The 15,367-nt window shown below is 54.9% G+C and overlaps 4 protein-coding genes across 4 annotated transcripts; 2 read left to right on the top strand and 2 right to left on the bottom strand.

The window, feature by feature from the left end:
- Positions 1 to 2,196: 2,196 nt before the first annotated feature.
- Positions 2,197 to 3,309, bottom strand: CCMA1212_007413 (uncharacterized protein; the record flags this gene model as incomplete). Its single annotated transcript, XM_073704582.1, has 1 exon — positions 2,197 to 3,309. The coding sequence occupies one exon, from the start codon at positions 3,307 to 3,309 to the stop codon at positions 2,197 to 2,199; it is 1,113 nt and encodes a 370-aa protein (XP_073557239.1).
- Positions 3,310 to 4,443: 1,134 nt separating this feature from the next.
- On the top strand, positions 4,444 to 5,807 carry CCMA1212_007414 (Aldolase; the record flags this gene model as incomplete). The annotated part of the gene is made up of 3 exons (XM_073704583.1): positions 4,444 to 4,642; positions 4,722 to 4,980; positions 5,045 to 5,807. The coding sequence occupies 3 exons, from the start codon at positions 4,444 to 4,446 to the stop codon at positions 5,805 to 5,807; spliced, it is 1,221 nt and encodes a 406-aa protein (XP_073557236.1).
- A 1,318-nt stretch (positions 5,808 to 7,125) lies between these two features.
- On the top strand, positions 7,126 to 9,273 carry CCMA1212_007415 (Trehalase; the record flags this gene model as incomplete). Its single annotated transcript, XM_073704584.1, has 2 exons — positions 7,126 to 7,319; positions 7,407 to 9,273. 2 exons carry the CDS (start codon positions 7,126 to 7,128, stop codon positions 9,271 to 9,273), a joined length of 2,061 nt encoding a protein of 686 aa, XP_073557237.1.
- A 432-nt stretch (positions 9,274 to 9,705) lies between these two features.
- Positions 9,706 to 12,014, bottom strand: CCMA1212_007416 (uncharacterized protein; the record flags this gene model as incomplete). Its single annotated transcript, XM_073704585.1, has 4 exons — positions 9,706 to 10,667; positions 10,728 to 10,857; positions 10,987 to 11,959; positions 12,007 to 12,014. 4 exons carry the CDS (start codon positions 12,012 to 12,014, stop codon positions 9,706 to 9,708), a joined length of 2,073 nt encoding a protein of 690 aa, XP_073557234.1.
- Positions 12,015 to 15,367: the final 3,353 nt, after the last annotated feature.

Consider the following 15,367-nt stretch of genomic DNA (forward strand, 5'->3'; position numbering starts at 1 on the left):
TTTGCGCTCTCTTCTTTATTTTACTACTGCTAGCTTTCGTTTGACTGATTGAGTAATATGTGATGAGGAGATATCTATGCAGAGTATATGCGATGCCTTTGGCATGCCATGTAATGTACTGGCGTAGGAAGCACGAATAGAAAGAAAAGAGTGCCTACCTATGCAGCAGAGGCATAAACAAAAACACGCAGAGTGAAAACTTTCGCCGTGAGAGGAGAAGATAATAGCAGACGGGAGAGAAAGAGAGCTGCAAGTTGATTTTAGATTCTCCGTCTTGCAGGTAAAGGTATGCGGGTTTGAGGCAAGTAGTGATGACTTGGCGGGTGGTGTTTGGGCGGATAAGAGGAGGGGGTTTATGTAAGGGAGACAGAATGATATATTGGGCTGATTTTGCTAATATAAAGTGAGGTTTTGACTGTATAATAGTAGATTGCTAGGGTGGGGAGGTGAGGTAGTATGTGATGCGGGTGTGCGTGAATGGGTGGATGCAGGTGCTTTAGATGCGTTATATGTAGGTCGTTTTTTTCTTTTTTTTTGTAAATGTATGTATGTACATGTATGTACGTGAGCGTGGTTGAAGGGGATTTGCTCGTGGGAGGGCGGAGGGCGGAGGGAGGGGGAGATGCATTGGGTGTATTATGGAGTGGTTTGATGAGGGGTAGGAGGGAGGAGGATGGTGATTGACGACGTTGGGGTTGATGTGAAGAGATGAAGATGTGTGAGTGCTGTGAGGAGGATGGTGAAGAGTTGGATTAGATGAAGAGGGTGAATTCGGTGTTTTTACTGGGGGATGGAAGGGAGAGGAGAGGATCATTGGATAGATAGTGTCTGCCTCGTCGTGATGGAGTTCTTTGCAATATCAGATGCTGTTAGTAGACGGATTTTCAGGGTACAAGTAGGTATTATACAGAGAGATTTAGAGTAGCATCCGTTGGGCCGCCAGAGGTGCATCTGCCGACACGTCTCATCCAGCCCGGCACACAATGCGCCATCCATCCAGACAGAACAGAAATCGAGGCCTTTTCGGAAATAGGATTAGGATTGGGATTGGGATTGGGATCAAAGTTACCGTCAGGGTCTCGGGTTTTCGGGTGTCGACAATCTAGGGGTCCATCCCCCTCCCCACCCATTGGTTCAAGGCATCCTGAAATCTGATATATCTTCTCTTCTACCCTGTTTATCTTTTCTCCTTTGTTTTCTTCCTCCATTCTCAAAGTTGTCGTTTATTTTTCTTTCGTTTGTTTGTTTCGAGGTACAAGGAGTTGTCACAGAAAAGTTTATTGTTTTCGTCTTGTTTGCCTTCTTGTCGCTCTTTTTTTTTTATATATATGAAAATGTAGGGAATGGCGTTGTTCAGAGGTTATCGAGAAGTGGTGAACGTGAGCAACACATGCCTCGTGCGAAGAGTGAGCCTTGACTGACAGATAAATAGCCAGACACCCCTCTCATGAAAGAAATGGCGTTTTGACAGTGAGCTGCTTTTGCTCCTGGTGGTATGTGCTCTATTTGCAGGACTTCCAATGAGAGTGTCATCAGACTGGACGCTGACTTGGCTTATAGCATTTCACTTTAACTTTGATTACCTTTCGCCTTCCACCTTCCACCAAAAAAACAAAAACGAAAATTCACCAAAAAAAAAAGGGAGAAAAAGACGGAATAGATGGCCTCCAAAAGGAAATAGACAGAACGGTATAGATCCTACCCACAGACAGCGCAAAGGGAACCAGCGTGGTCCAACGCCCCTTGGCCGGATCAGTATGGAAGACGGCCTGCGCCAAACCGTCACTGTCATTCCAAGTATGACATTGCTGGTTGGTGCTGGCAGTCTCTCTGCAGGGTTTTCTGCTCTGGGGCGTTGGCTGCTCTGTTTTTTTTTCCCCCTTTATGTTATCATGGCGATTAATGGTAATGTGATAATGGAGGATTTTTGGGGGGGGACTGGGTCTGGCTTCTTCGATTCTCGCGTCCTTGTTGCTGCTTGAGCAGTGGCATGGCGTGCTTCGTTAGACAATATATTGGTTTAATGACATGTCTCTGTCTATCTAGAACTCTGTCAAGCTTCTAGTAGTAGGTACGTAATATGAACGACATCCCATGCACCAGCCACATCATGTACATCATGTCCAACGTGACCATGTCAAAAGAAATGCAAACATTAAGGATACAGCTAACTTCGTAAAGATACTCGCTTCAACATCAAGGATAATCCGTAAAACCAGCAGACTTGCCGCTCCTGTCCAGCAGGTACTTGTATTTATCTCCCTCCCGCCTCAACACCGCCGGAATGTCCTGGTTGCGCTCAATCCGCTCAAACGTATCGATATCCCGCCCCCAGACGTCCTTGCCCTCGCGGACCGCCTTGGCAATGTTGTCCCTGTCGCGGTACTCCTCCTGGTTCATCCAGACGTGCGAGAAGCTGGCCATCTTGTTGAGGAACTGCTCCATGGTGGCGAAGCAGCTGCTGCAGTGCCAGGCGGCGTTGCTGAGGCGCGCCTTGTCGAGGTCCCGCAAAAATGGGATCCCGCCGTCGCCGTTGCGCAGGTTGGTCGGGCGGACGGTGCGCCAGCCCTGGTAGGAGGTGGCCTGGGGGTGCGGCCACTCGGGGCCCGAGTGCAGGAACTGGAACGAGTAGTAGTAGAAGCGCGAGGCGAGCGTCAGGCGGCGCGGGAAGCGGCACGTCCGCAGCAGAAACAGCGTCTCGGGGCGCGGGATCTCGTCGACGTCGGCGACGAGGATGACGTCGCCGTAGACGGGCGCCGCGCGGCCCTCGAGCCGCGGAAAGACCTGGTCGTACATGGCGTCGCGCTGCAGGTCCTCGTAGTCCCAGGGCCGCTTGGGGTCGAAGCCCGCCGGGAAGGCCAGCTGGTGGTAGACCATCTTGTCGTGGAAGCGGGCGAAGCGAGCCCAGTTGTCGCGCACGGTGAGGGGCTTGTCGGAGCCCTGGAACGTCTTGGGCGACTCGACAATGACAAAGTAGTCGACGTGGGCGTAGAGCGTCTCGAGGCGGATCTCCATCCAGTCGAGCTCCGTGTTGACCATGAAGAGGTCGTAGATCTTGCGCTCGCCCGACGGCGCGACCGGAGAGAAGACGCGGTAGCCGTGGGCGGCGCAGAAGGCGGCGGCCTGGTCGGAGGCGTAGAAGCGCGACGACAGGTTGAGGTGCGCGGGCAGGGAGTCGCCCAGGACGAGGTCGAGGTTGGAGATGCGGCCGCGGTCGGGCGAGGCGGCGAGCAGAGGCTGGCCGAGCAGCCAGAGGGACAGGCCGAGCAGCCCGGCGGCGAAGGCGAAGGAGGCGGCCCGGGACGTCATTTTGCGGGCGGGCAGCTGCTCATTTCACCTGGGGAGAGGCGGTGATGATGAGGCTGGAGATTGTGAGGAGAAGCTGGAGAAGGCTGGAGGGTGAGTTTTTTAGGTGAGACGAATCCGGACAAGACGCGACCATGATGACAGCACTCAAGTCTGCTTAGTTGACAAGTTCAGTCAGCCCGATGCAACTGTACTCCCAGACGCAGCTGCTTGGGTATCAGAGGCTGGTGAAAAGAAAGCAAGGATCCTTTCTGTTTGACTCGTTGGCAATGTACATCACGCTCTCGTTTTGCGCACATCTTGCCTGCTCTGGCGCATGATTTGCACGCGCGATAACGAAGTAGCTGCCGCGGCATTTCGGACAATTAGGCGGTGCCTGAGAGTTGCGGGTGTGGCTGGGCATGTCCTGGGATTGCCGGCCGACGCATTGTGAAGAGAGGAACCAAAGAGGGATGTGATTGATGAAATTGATAAAATGGAGAGGAAGAGATTCATGAGTCAAGATGAATCGGGAGACTAGACTCTTATATGGGACGTTAACAATAGGCTGGAAAGGGGGCAGTTGATGCCAAGACGCTGTGCTCAGTCTCCCTGCTGCGGTGCGACGCGGCGCTGAAGATGTTTGGCGGGGCTGCAGGGGGTGAAGAAGTGTGTGAAACAAGGCCAAATAGCCCTGGATCTTGAATGACAGACATGTTGAATGAGTGCACGTTGAACGAATGAGTCGAAGATGGAAGAAGTGTTAGCTGTGATGGGCCTCAGTGAGTGTCCCGTTTAGCCACATAGAGGAGCCGAGGTTCAATGTACAATCGCTGCATTAGGTATACTTGAGCTACAATCAATTCGATTACTATGCAACAACATGCTGAATAACAACCATCACCATCATCCTCCTCGTGCTGACTGCATATATCACCTCCAACTGCCCCCATCCAAAGGGCGTCACGTCTCAGAGGGCGCAATCGACAAGCTGATGCTCCTACAGCACCATCAAATCCGGCCCGGATCCGGAGCGGAGCGGCAGATGGTTTAGCCTTCTGCAGACTGGAACCTCCACCACTCCATCGATTTTCCGTCTTACTGTCCAGCAGCAGCTTTGCCTTGCATATCTAAACCACCCCTCCAGCCTGATATCGAATGAGGGGCTCGCTCTCCTCTCTGCATCTCGCCTCGGCCTCACGCGCACGGCTTTTGTGCAATATAAGACAGACTGTGAATCGGCAGCAGCCACTGGGACGACATTGGAGAGGCATCGCTTCTTCTTCCGCAGCCATGGGAAGCACAGAGACGAATGCCTGGGTCGGCGTCAAGGGCCCCGGATCGCTGGATCTGCGGAGTGAGAGCACCGAATAAGCTTGACCACAGTCATTTCAATCGAACGTCAAAATGCTAATGATTCGCCTCACTCCTTCTAGGCGACGTCATGACGGTCCCGACGCCGTCCATGCTGGCCGCCATCTCGAGGTGCTCCCTCCGGGACGACGTCTTCAACGAGGATCCCACCACCCAGGACCTCGAGGCCCACGTCGCCAGGCTCGCCGGCAAGGAGGCCGGCCTGTTTGTCCTCTCGGGCACAATGGGCAACCAGGTGGCCCTGCGAAGCCTCCTCGTCCAGCCCCCTCACGGCGTGCTGGCGGACCACCGCTCGCACATTATTCTCTATGAGGCGGGAGGGTGCGTTTCTCATCGACCCGCCGTCTTGCCCTCTCCTCTTCTACCATTACTAACAGTGAAGCAGAGTCTCGTCTCTGACCGGCGCAACCGTCAAGCCCGTCGTCCCCAGAAACGGCATCCACCTCACCCTCGAGGACGTCCAGGCCAACGCCGTCATCAGCGACAACGTCCACGACTGCCCCACGCGCGTCATCAGCCTCGAAAACACGCTCAACGGCATGGTCATGCCCCTGAGCGAGGTGCGCCGCATCTCCGAGTTTGCGCGCCAGCACGGCATCAAGATGCACTGCGACGGCGCCCGCCTGTGGGAGGCCGTCGTGTCCGGCGCGGGCTCGCTCGACGAGTTTTGCGCCCTCTTCGACACGGTCAGCCTGTGCTTCTCCAAGGGGCTGGGCGCGCCCGTGGGCAGCATCATTGTGGGCGAGAAGAAGACGCTGGATCACGCGCGGTGGACGCGCAAGTCGATTGGCGGCGGGATGAGGCAGCCGGGCTTCATCACGGCCGTGGCGCGGGTCGCCGTCGACGAGACGTTTGGGACCAAGCCCGACGGGAGCGACGGGCTGCTGAAGCAGTCTCACGAGATGGCCAAGAAGGTGGAGGCGCTGTGGACGGGGCTGGGCGGGAAGCTGGTGCACCCGGTGCACACCAACATGGCCTGGGTGGACATTGAGGCCGCGGGCTGCAGTACGGAGAGGTTCGTCGAGCTGGGCAAGGAGGAGGGACTGGCGCTGGGGGGCGGACGGCTGGTGACGCACTACCAGGTTGCGCAGAATGGGGACGAGGTCCTGAAGCGGCTGGAGAGGGTGTTTAAGAAGGTTCTGGCTTAGACTGGCTTAAGGGGTTTGTATATACTGCGATGGGAAAAAGACTATCGTGAGTTTTGTGGAGGATGAGTGTGATGGTGTTTTGCTTGGTCTGACATCGTCGTCAGCCTCGGGTTGATAGCTTCGGTCAATTAGGCGATGCATGTCACTGTTGCCACTGATCGTCGACACCGTCAGCCACAACTGGGGAAGCCTTTCTGGAAGTCGGACCTGTTTCTGACGGTTTCTTTTGCTGAATCGAATGAAAGTTGATGGAGGACACGGGAGCAGAAAGGCCGAGGTGGTGCGCCAGGTCAGCGGTTAAGCTTGTCCTTTGGGTGAGCGCCCTTTGACGTCATGGTTGGTGTGGAAGCTTGGGTGAGACGGAATGGAAGAAGAAGAGAGGGCGAGTTCTATCGCTAAGATGGGGGATGAGGTTCTTTTGTATAGCAGCATCACTTTGATAATGCTCTGGATATTGAACAACAAAAGGTCTTGATGTCGGTACATGTTCTACATTGACTCGATTGGCATCATCAGATTGACTGGAAGAGCATCATGAATCGTATTGTGGCTGCATCGTGTTGGTGAAGAGTTCGTCATAACGAAGAAATGCTAGCGTTGTGCGGGGTGATTCGACCAGCGCTAGACGGTCTTGGAGATGCCGTGGAGAAGCGCTGTGGGGGGGGAAGAACAAGGGCTCGAATTACACCGATGGTGAGCATGTCGAGTTGGACTTCATCTGGTTATCTAGGTATATGCTCAATCCATCAAGATGGCAAACTGAAATGCAAAGTCGGTATAACAAGTGCTGAACCAGTAACTGTAAAAAAAGCCATTCTTTGTCATCTTCAGAGGTCCATTGTACCTAGATCCATTGACACTGCACCAATCCCATGAAGCAGATCAACATCACCATCTCCCCAACCCGCTCCATCCTCCCAAAGCCTCATACGACATCCCTCCAAGCCACAGCACACACCCTCAACGGACCAACCATCCCTTTTCTTCCCCGCAATCAAAAACCATCCCCAAATGCCAAGAATCCGTTCGAATGGGAGGGTGTAGACGCCCGGACTTGGCTTCGGCCATGCTGATGCCAAAGACTCAATTCTTTCACCCCCCTTTCAAGTTTACTGGCAGCTTCTCTCATATCACCTTACATATATATATATATATAACACCTTGGCAGAACAACACCCAAAACAACAACACGATATATATAACATTCCCCTCATCAGCCTTCTCTTCTCTTCTCTTCATACCCATCTTTTCGTCATCGTGAATTTGATCCTCCTGCCGCTCTGCATTCGTGGTGCATACAGAGTCAAACGAGGCCACAATGCCTTCTCTCCAATCCCTCGCAGCTCTCCTCGCGGCAGCAGCGCTATTCGCACACGTGAATCTCGTCCACGCCCTGTACATCAATGGCTCCGTCATTGCCCCCTGCGACTCGCCGATATACTGCCACGGCGACATTCTCCGCGAAATCGAGCTCGCCCACCCCTTTTCCGACTCCAAGACCTTTGTAGACATGTAAGTCTCAAACCCCCTTCAAAGCAAAAAAAAAAAAAAAAAACATCGTCAACTCACATCATCATCATCATCATCATCATCGTCCAGGCCCGCAAAGAGACCCCTCCCCGAAATCCTCACAGCATTCGCCAACCTCTCCAAGCCCCTCACAAACTCATCCTCCCTCCACACCTTCCTACAGACCTACTTCGCCGACGCCGGCGGCGAACTCGTCCAAGTCCCCCGCGCCAACCTCTCCACGAACCCAGCCTTTCTCTCCAAAATCAACGACACCGTCATATCCCAGTTCGTCACCCAAGTAATCGACATATGGCCCGACCTCACCCGGCGCTACGCCGGCAACGTCAAGAACTGCTCCTCGTGCCCAAACAGCTTCATCCCCGTGAATCGAACGTTTGTCGTCGCGGGGGGCCGCTTCCGCGAGCCGTACTATTGGGATTCGTACTGGATCGTCGAGGGGCTGTTGAGGACCGGGGGAGCGTTTGTGGGGATCGCGAGGAACACGATTGAGAACTTTTGCGATTTCATCGAGAGGTTTGGGTTTGTGCCTAATGGCGCGAGATTGTATTACTTGAATCGTTCGCAGCCCCCCCTTTTATCGAGGATGGTGAGGGTGTACATCGACCACACGAATGACACGACCATTCTCCGCCGCGCCCTCCCCTTACTCGTCAAAGAACACGAGTTCTGGACAAAAAACAGGACCGTTGACGTTCGCCTCCCCAGCAACAACAAGACATACGTCCTCCAGCAATACGCCGTGCAAAACACGCAGCCCCGCCCCGAATCCTTCAGGGAAGACTTCCAGACAGCAAACAACCGCTCCTACTACGCCTCCTCGGGCATCATCTACCCAGAGACAAAACCGCTCAACGAATCGCAAATGGCCGAGCTCTACGCGAATCTGGCCACGGGCGCGGAAAGCGGAAACGACTACACCGCGCGCTGGCTCGCTGATCCGTCCGACGCCATGCGCGACGTCTACTTCCCCCTTCGCAGCCTCAACAACAAGGACATTGTCCCCGTGGACCTCAACTCGATTCTTTACGGCAACGAGCTCGCCATAGCGCACTTCTACAACCAGACGGGCAACACCACCGCCGCCCGCGAATGGAGCGCCCTCGCGGCAAACAGGAGCGCCTCCATACAGGCCGTCTTCTGGAACGAGACCCTCTTCAGCTACTTTGACTACAACCTCACCTCGTCCTCGCAAAACATCTATGTCCCGCTGGACAAGGACGCCGTGTCACTGGACAAGCAGACCGCTCCGCAGGGGGAACAGGTCCTCTTCCACATCGGCCAGTTCTACCCCCTTTGGACCGGCGCCGCGCCAGAGTACCTCAGGAACAACCCCTTCGCCATGACGCGCATCTTTGACCGCGTCAAGGCCTATCTGGATACTCGACCAGGCGGCATCCCCGCTAGCAACGTCAATACGGGACAGCAGTGGGATCAGCCGAATGTCTGGCCGCCGCACATGCACATCCTCATGGAGAGCCTGAACAACGTCCCCGCGACGTTCTCCGAGGACGACCCCGCGTATCGGGATGTGCGAAACTTGTCGCTGAGGCTCGGACAGCGGTACCTCGACTTTACGTTTTGCACGTGGCGGGCAACGGGCGGATCGACCTCCCAGACGCCCAAGCTGCAGGGGCTGACGGACCAGGACGTGGGCATCATGTTTGAAAAGTACAACGACAACTCGACGAATGCTGCTGGTGGAGGGGGCGAGTACCAGGTCGTCGAGGGGTTTGGCTGGACAAACGGCGTGCTGCTGTGGACGGCGGATACCTTTGGGAGCCAGCTCAAAAGGCCGCAGTGCGGAAACATCATGGCCGGCCATCCGGCGCCGTCCAAGAGGAGCGCGGTGCAGCTGGACATGTGGGATGCGAGCAGGGTCAAGAAGTTTGGGCGGAAGGCGGAGGGAAGCATGGGGAGGTTGAATGCGTGGTAAACAAAGAAGTGTATATTGCGATTTCCTGTGACTGTAATCTCTTCCAATCTGCGGTCCAAAATAAACAAGACATAAAACATACTAACGCAGCAAACTGTAGACGACAGGCTTGTTCCAACGTGAAAAGAAACAGTTGCTGAAAAAGCAGAGTCATATCGTGCGTGCTCTCATCATCCATATCCGTAATCTTTCAGAAAAGCCCATCGACCTGACAGTTCACTTTTCATCCTCATCACAACAAAACCTGTCTCCTCTTCATATCGTCATAATCCTCCACCAATCCCAACCCGTCATAAGATAAAATGTCATACATAATCTGAATGCGGCAATAAAAGACACGGCAGGACCATAGGAAAATGGGAAAGGGGAAAAAACAAAACACTAGAACTCGAAATAAAAGCAGAAATAACACATCATACACGGTCAAGCAAATCAAGGCTCACCTCGATCGAACCCCATCTCCGCGTCAGCCATTGGCCGCTCCTTAAACTGGAGCCAGTCCTCAAACCCCTCGAGGCTCTCATACTGCGGAAAAGTCTCCTTGACTGCTTGCACGCGGTCGGGGTACCACACCAGCATGGTTCGCATGCCTTCCTGTTCATCAGGGGACAGCCGCCGTCTCATGTAGCAAAAGTACACGTACAGGATCTGGCACAGACTCTTGATTCGGCTCACGCGGTTGCTGGGCGCACTGCTGCCCGTGTCGTCTTCATGCGCGTGTAGCGCAGGTTCTGGCGAGGCACAGAGAGACGCAGCTGCACGCGTCTGCTCCCATTGCACTAGACGCCGACGGAGCGACATGAGCGTGCGGCCGACGTCGAGAACCAGCTTGGTGCAGATGCTCGGGTTGCCAAGGACCTTCTTGAGATAGTCGTAGAACTGAAGCTCCAGCTTGCGTCCGATAATCCGAGACAGCTGGGCTGCGACAATAATCACCTGCCGATGGTATGCGTCGCCTGGGCTGAGCAACGTCTCGGTTCTGCCATTTGGGGTTATATAGAGAGTGCTGGGATCCTTGGACACTAAGCTGTACCTGATCCAGGGCGCCATGTCGTCCAGCGCGAGGAGCGCGTCGCACAGGTTGTCGGTCATGGGCCGACCGTGGCCGTCTCTGATGCAGGACTTCCATACGTCTGGCTTCTGGATCTTGAGCCCGTCAATGAATTGCTGGAAAGGATGAGGCATGGGGGAGCATGTAGAGTTGATGTATGTCCAACAAGCACGGAGATCCAGCTCATAAAGCATGGTACGCCCAGCGTAGAAACGGATCCTTTCGTGGGATCGTTGCAGGCCATCGACGAAGCGGAGCATATCTCGAATGTGAATTTCCGCAGGAAGGCTAATTGGCTGTCGAAGGCCGGCAGAGTGGTTGAAAGGATAGATGACGTGGAGAGCTATCGTTGAGGCGTGTCAGCAGCACATCAGAGCACACGGTTGTTCGGGATGCCCCTTACCAAGCAAAGCCGTGCTACCTTGTTGGATAAGCTCAAAGAAGCTGGCTGGAGCGCACACAAATGGTTTGGGAGCACTGCTGTGGCTGCTGGCGCACCGCTCACAGACTCCTCCGTCTTCTCGACCAGCACACTGACGAGAGACGTGTCAGTAAGGATCACTGCAGCATGGATTCAGGGGCACATTGATGTATAAAGGGCTCATGAAAGGCTTCCGAGGTTGGAGAATGACCAAAGGACTTCAATCGCTTCGGAGGCTTACCATAACTTTGGCCATCTTGCAGCCGATACACACGGTCCGGTCGTTTCTTCTTTTCGTCGCGAGCTCCCGATTCCCGTCACGGAGTGGCCCAACGCGCTTCCCGCGTGGCTTGGTGCCTTTTGTCGCTTCGGTGCCCTCATCCTTGCCATCAGTCGTATTCGATGTGTACGGACGTGACCGTGAAACAGAGGCAGGCTCGGTGGGATTGCGTCCCCTAATGGATCTATGGCTTGAGGGCCGATCCAGTGACTGGAATCCAGGGCTTCCAAGATGGGCGGAATGCGACTCTGAGAGGCGGCGGCGATGTAAAGCCACACCAACCTGAAGGCTATTGCCCTTGCCCTTGCCCTTCGCCTTGCCTTTACCTTTGCCTCTGCCTCTGCCCGTGGCAGGGGGACACGTAGCAGTGCTGGAGGCTGTCTCTGACGAGGTACAATCGCCCCTCTCTCCCTCAACGTTTGGCGAGGATTGCAGATCCGCTGAGAGGGCGAATGTAGCACTTCCAGTGGCGTCAATTCCTGCTCGTCCTGGCCGGGGCATGGCATTGTATGGGAACAGGTATGGGTCTGGGAAAGAGCCTCCCTGAACGAGGTTTGGACTGTTCAACGTGGGAAAATCAGCCAGCATATTGTCCATGTCTCCGGGGCTGGAGATGACAACCATGGGGGTGCCATCCTGTGAGCCATGTCCGGAATGATCTTCTGGGCTGCCTTGATAGTATCCAAAAGCTCGTGGCAGGCTCGAAGACAGGTAGTGCCGAGTGACTGAGCCGCCTGGCGGGCTGTCAGGGAGGTGCCATTGCGGCGATCTCGACGTGGTGAATGGCTTTTGAAACAAAACGCCTTCGTGCAATGGGGAGGTATGGTCGGAGTACTGGGATTCGAGCTCGATATCTTGGCCCGTGTGTTCCGGAGCTTGCGGAGCTGCATAAGAGGCCATCTGCTGGGCCTGGAATTCATGTTGTGGCTGATGGCTGTGGCCGAGGTTATACCCTTGAAGAAACGGGCTGAAAATGGGCACATCGTCATTGGCTGCACCGGATGGCTCTCGAGCCCAATCAGGAGGAGAATCACCCGATCTGTGGAAAGAGGAGTCTAATGCAAGCTGTTGGCTCCGCAGACTGTTGCCCAGATGAGGGGAAATCTCGTGAGATGAAAAGTTCGGCCTCAAAGCATGGGATGAGCCTCTGCTCCTGGAGGGCCCCGGCCCCTTGAATCTAAAAGTGCCATCGGCCGCGGCCACAAAGCCCCTATTGACGACGATTTAGCCGTGGCAACATCAAGCACAGGCCGACAATGCCAAGTTGCCACCAACTAGTCAGTACTTACTCGTATGAGATGTCGTTTGGGGTCACGTCAAGCATATCGCTCCCACCAGTGAAAGATGTAAGATGCTGCGAGTGTGAAGCCGCATTGAGTTGATGAAGAGCCTCCTGAGGGTCCATGGCTAACAGAGGCTTGAATCGAATCTGATGATCGAGAATTGAAAGGAACAAGAAGAAACGAGAGGCAGATTCTGGACAGCTTTTAACTTGTGGTGCCAGACTGCTGCTGCTCTTAGGCTGTGTCGAAAAGGCGTGGAGCTCTGTCCATACAACCCATGCCACCCAGAGCCTCGCCTCGTCTTGTTAGGCAAACACTGGGCAGCACTCACGCACCCTCACTTTCGGTATGAGTGCCGCGCCTGGTTTTTCTTCTTGCATCTTTTTCAAACCCTTGTTTGCAGCGCTCCTTGGGGTGGTCCCCGTCCATGTACACCCGCCCACCAGGAACGCATCCATCCCAAGGAGGCTCTGCGATGTGTGTTGGACGAGTGAGTGCCGGGGCAAATGCAGGTCCGCTATTCTGGCCATGGCCATCGACGATGCTTGGGCTTTCCCGTTGAGGAGACACATCTCTATGACAACAGAGACCACCTCGCGCTGCTCGTGGCTGCTGTCGCCATGATGCGTGCGGCTCTGCGTGGGCTTCTGCAGCTGCATGTCGTTTGTCTTTGTGAGTGGTTGAGTTTCCTGCCCAACTCGACCTAGACGGCACATCCGCCCCTCCAATCAGTGACCAGTAGCCGCGACCTGAGCGCCAGGCGCAACTAGGCGCCGAGATCATTGTGCGCGCAACAGCACCCACGCTTTCTCATCGCTTTCCTCTCCTTGAAAACAACCCCTGGGCGTGCAGCTCTTTGCTCAAGGATCCATCCAGGCCGGGCCCCCCAAGCAGCTCCCCGAGCAGCTTTGGGGTTGATGGGTTGCCTTGGCGGAAAAGCGTGGGCTAGCCGTTGCCTTTTTTCCCCATAGGGTGTTGTTGGAGGTGTGGACCGGCGTTGCGTGCCTCTCCTGCAGGGGAGAATTTTGAGTCTACCGGTATGAGGCGTACCGTTTTCCTCCGATTTCCTCAGCGACATGCCACGTCTTCACGATGGAGCTGCTGTCACTGATATATTGCTGTATAGCTGAGCCACCTGTCAGTCAGATAGATGCTGGTGCACAGCCGGAGAAAGAGCGGTGGGCTGGAAAGACGACAGCAAATCGAGCCTTGGGTGGGTGATTCGCACGCCGTGATGTTCAGTGCTTGTCAAAGCAGCGTAAGTGCGCTGGCACGCAGAATGCCTACAAGCACTCCGTACAAGTATCGGTACGTAGTTGCTGCGCATCTCTGACGGAGCTGAAGGTATGCCACCGGCGAGATGCTGCGCGATCCGTTTTCGTCTGTCCACTACTGGAGGGCGGGGTTTGCACAGGGCCGACGTCGATTGGCCTAGGTCGAGCAAGGCTGTGGGCTGCAGCAATTCGGTCGCCACCCAAAGAGAAAGGGGACGAGGATGCGTTCCTACCTGCTACCGAGCGATAGACCTTGTTAGTTGACACAGCGAAGTCGCATTACGCACCGAACAGCACATGCCACGGTTGGGCGGCGTTGGCGATGTGATCCAAAAAAAGAGACGAGAACGACCTCCAAGGTCTTGGTATCGTGGAAATAAGCGTTCTCCCGGCGTACCGGAGGACTGAAGTGTGGCCAGGTGCCCCCTCTCAGACAGAAGTAAAGGCTTCGGATGATCAAAAACAGGATACTCTGTGCATGATCTGAAGGAATTGGCATCGGCCTATCCGAGACTTGTAAATGCCGCGCGTTTGTATGGACTCAACCATATTGAAGCATGACTCGATTTCGGCCGCCAAGAGTAACAAGCCGTCGGAAAGCAACCAAATCTACTCCCGGCAATGTGTGCTCCAGCCCATCCCTCATGGACGGTTCCCCATGATATGTCATAGTGCGATGGAGTTGCCGTCAGTTTTTGCAACTAGAACCCCCGTCAAAGACGACCGATCGAAGCGGTAGAAGTGGGGAGCTCCGGGCCGGGGGGCGGAACCCGTGGGACCCGTGGTTCGAGCTGAAGAGGAAGTCGTGGCGACGAGCCGAACCAACAACCCGGGAGGCGAGAAGAGAGCGAACAACCTCGTTTCAGACTGCCCTATGATGGGGAGGTGGATCAAAGGATGCCCTACTCAGCTGGGCAAGGGGGGTTGCCGTGCGAGATCTTTTGTTCCATACCTGGCGGAATCCCCGAATCGAGTTGGGAGACCAGCTCTTAGAAGCCGGCTGGAAGACGGATTGCAACGCTTGGCAGCGCTATATCGATGCCTAAGCCATCCATCTGCCATTGACACCGGAGGTGATTGTGTTGTCTGGCCCAGAAATAGCGTCATTGCCGCGTTGCGACGAGTCGTCGGTGTATCCAGAATAGCAATCGGTAGACGAGAGACGAGACGACGAGACTTGGGGGCCAGACTATAAGAGGCAGCTCCGCCATTAGTACGAAGTGTGGACAAGTAGGTATGTTCCGCCGGAGCATAACCTGTCTATTATACAAAATGGTTGGGCTAGGACTTGGCAACTGGCTCGGTCGAGTCTGAGCTTTTGCTTCGAGGCCTCTTGGGCCGTCAGGCATCCCATCTCTGAGCAGCATAATTGCTCATATCATGACAACTTTCTCAGCAATTCTATAAAGGCCTTGTGCAACTTCAAACAGCATCCATACTCACCTTGCCTACAACGAGCTGCAAGTCTGGGCAGGTGACTATCCTTTGAGATGCTCTGATCCCATCATCGAGTTTCCATTCGCTCAATCCCATTGGACCAGTCAAAGTCTCTCTGGCCGGCCTCGTGCTGTGGCGCGACCTGTCGGGCTGCTCCGAGGGCTGCAGCCCGTGGCGTCCAGAGGCGGACCACGTATCAAGTGGCAGGGATGAGGTGCATGCAGGCTGCTGCGCCGCAATCCGATGTGCTCAGAGCAGAGACAGAGATGAGAAAACGACAACAAAGGTAATGCGCCTCATCTGCGATGCGACTTGGGCTGTCCCAAGCGAGACTCGAGCTGATCGAAT

The sequence above is a fragment of the Trichoderma ghanense genome (genome assembly GCF_004382785.1).
Source record: "Trichoderma ghanense strain CCMA-1212 chromosome Unknown scaffold_9, whole genome shotgun sequence".
Lineage (NCBI taxonomy): Eukaryota > Fungi > Ascomycota > Sordariomycetes > Hypocreales > Hypocreaceae > Trichoderma > Trichoderma ghanense.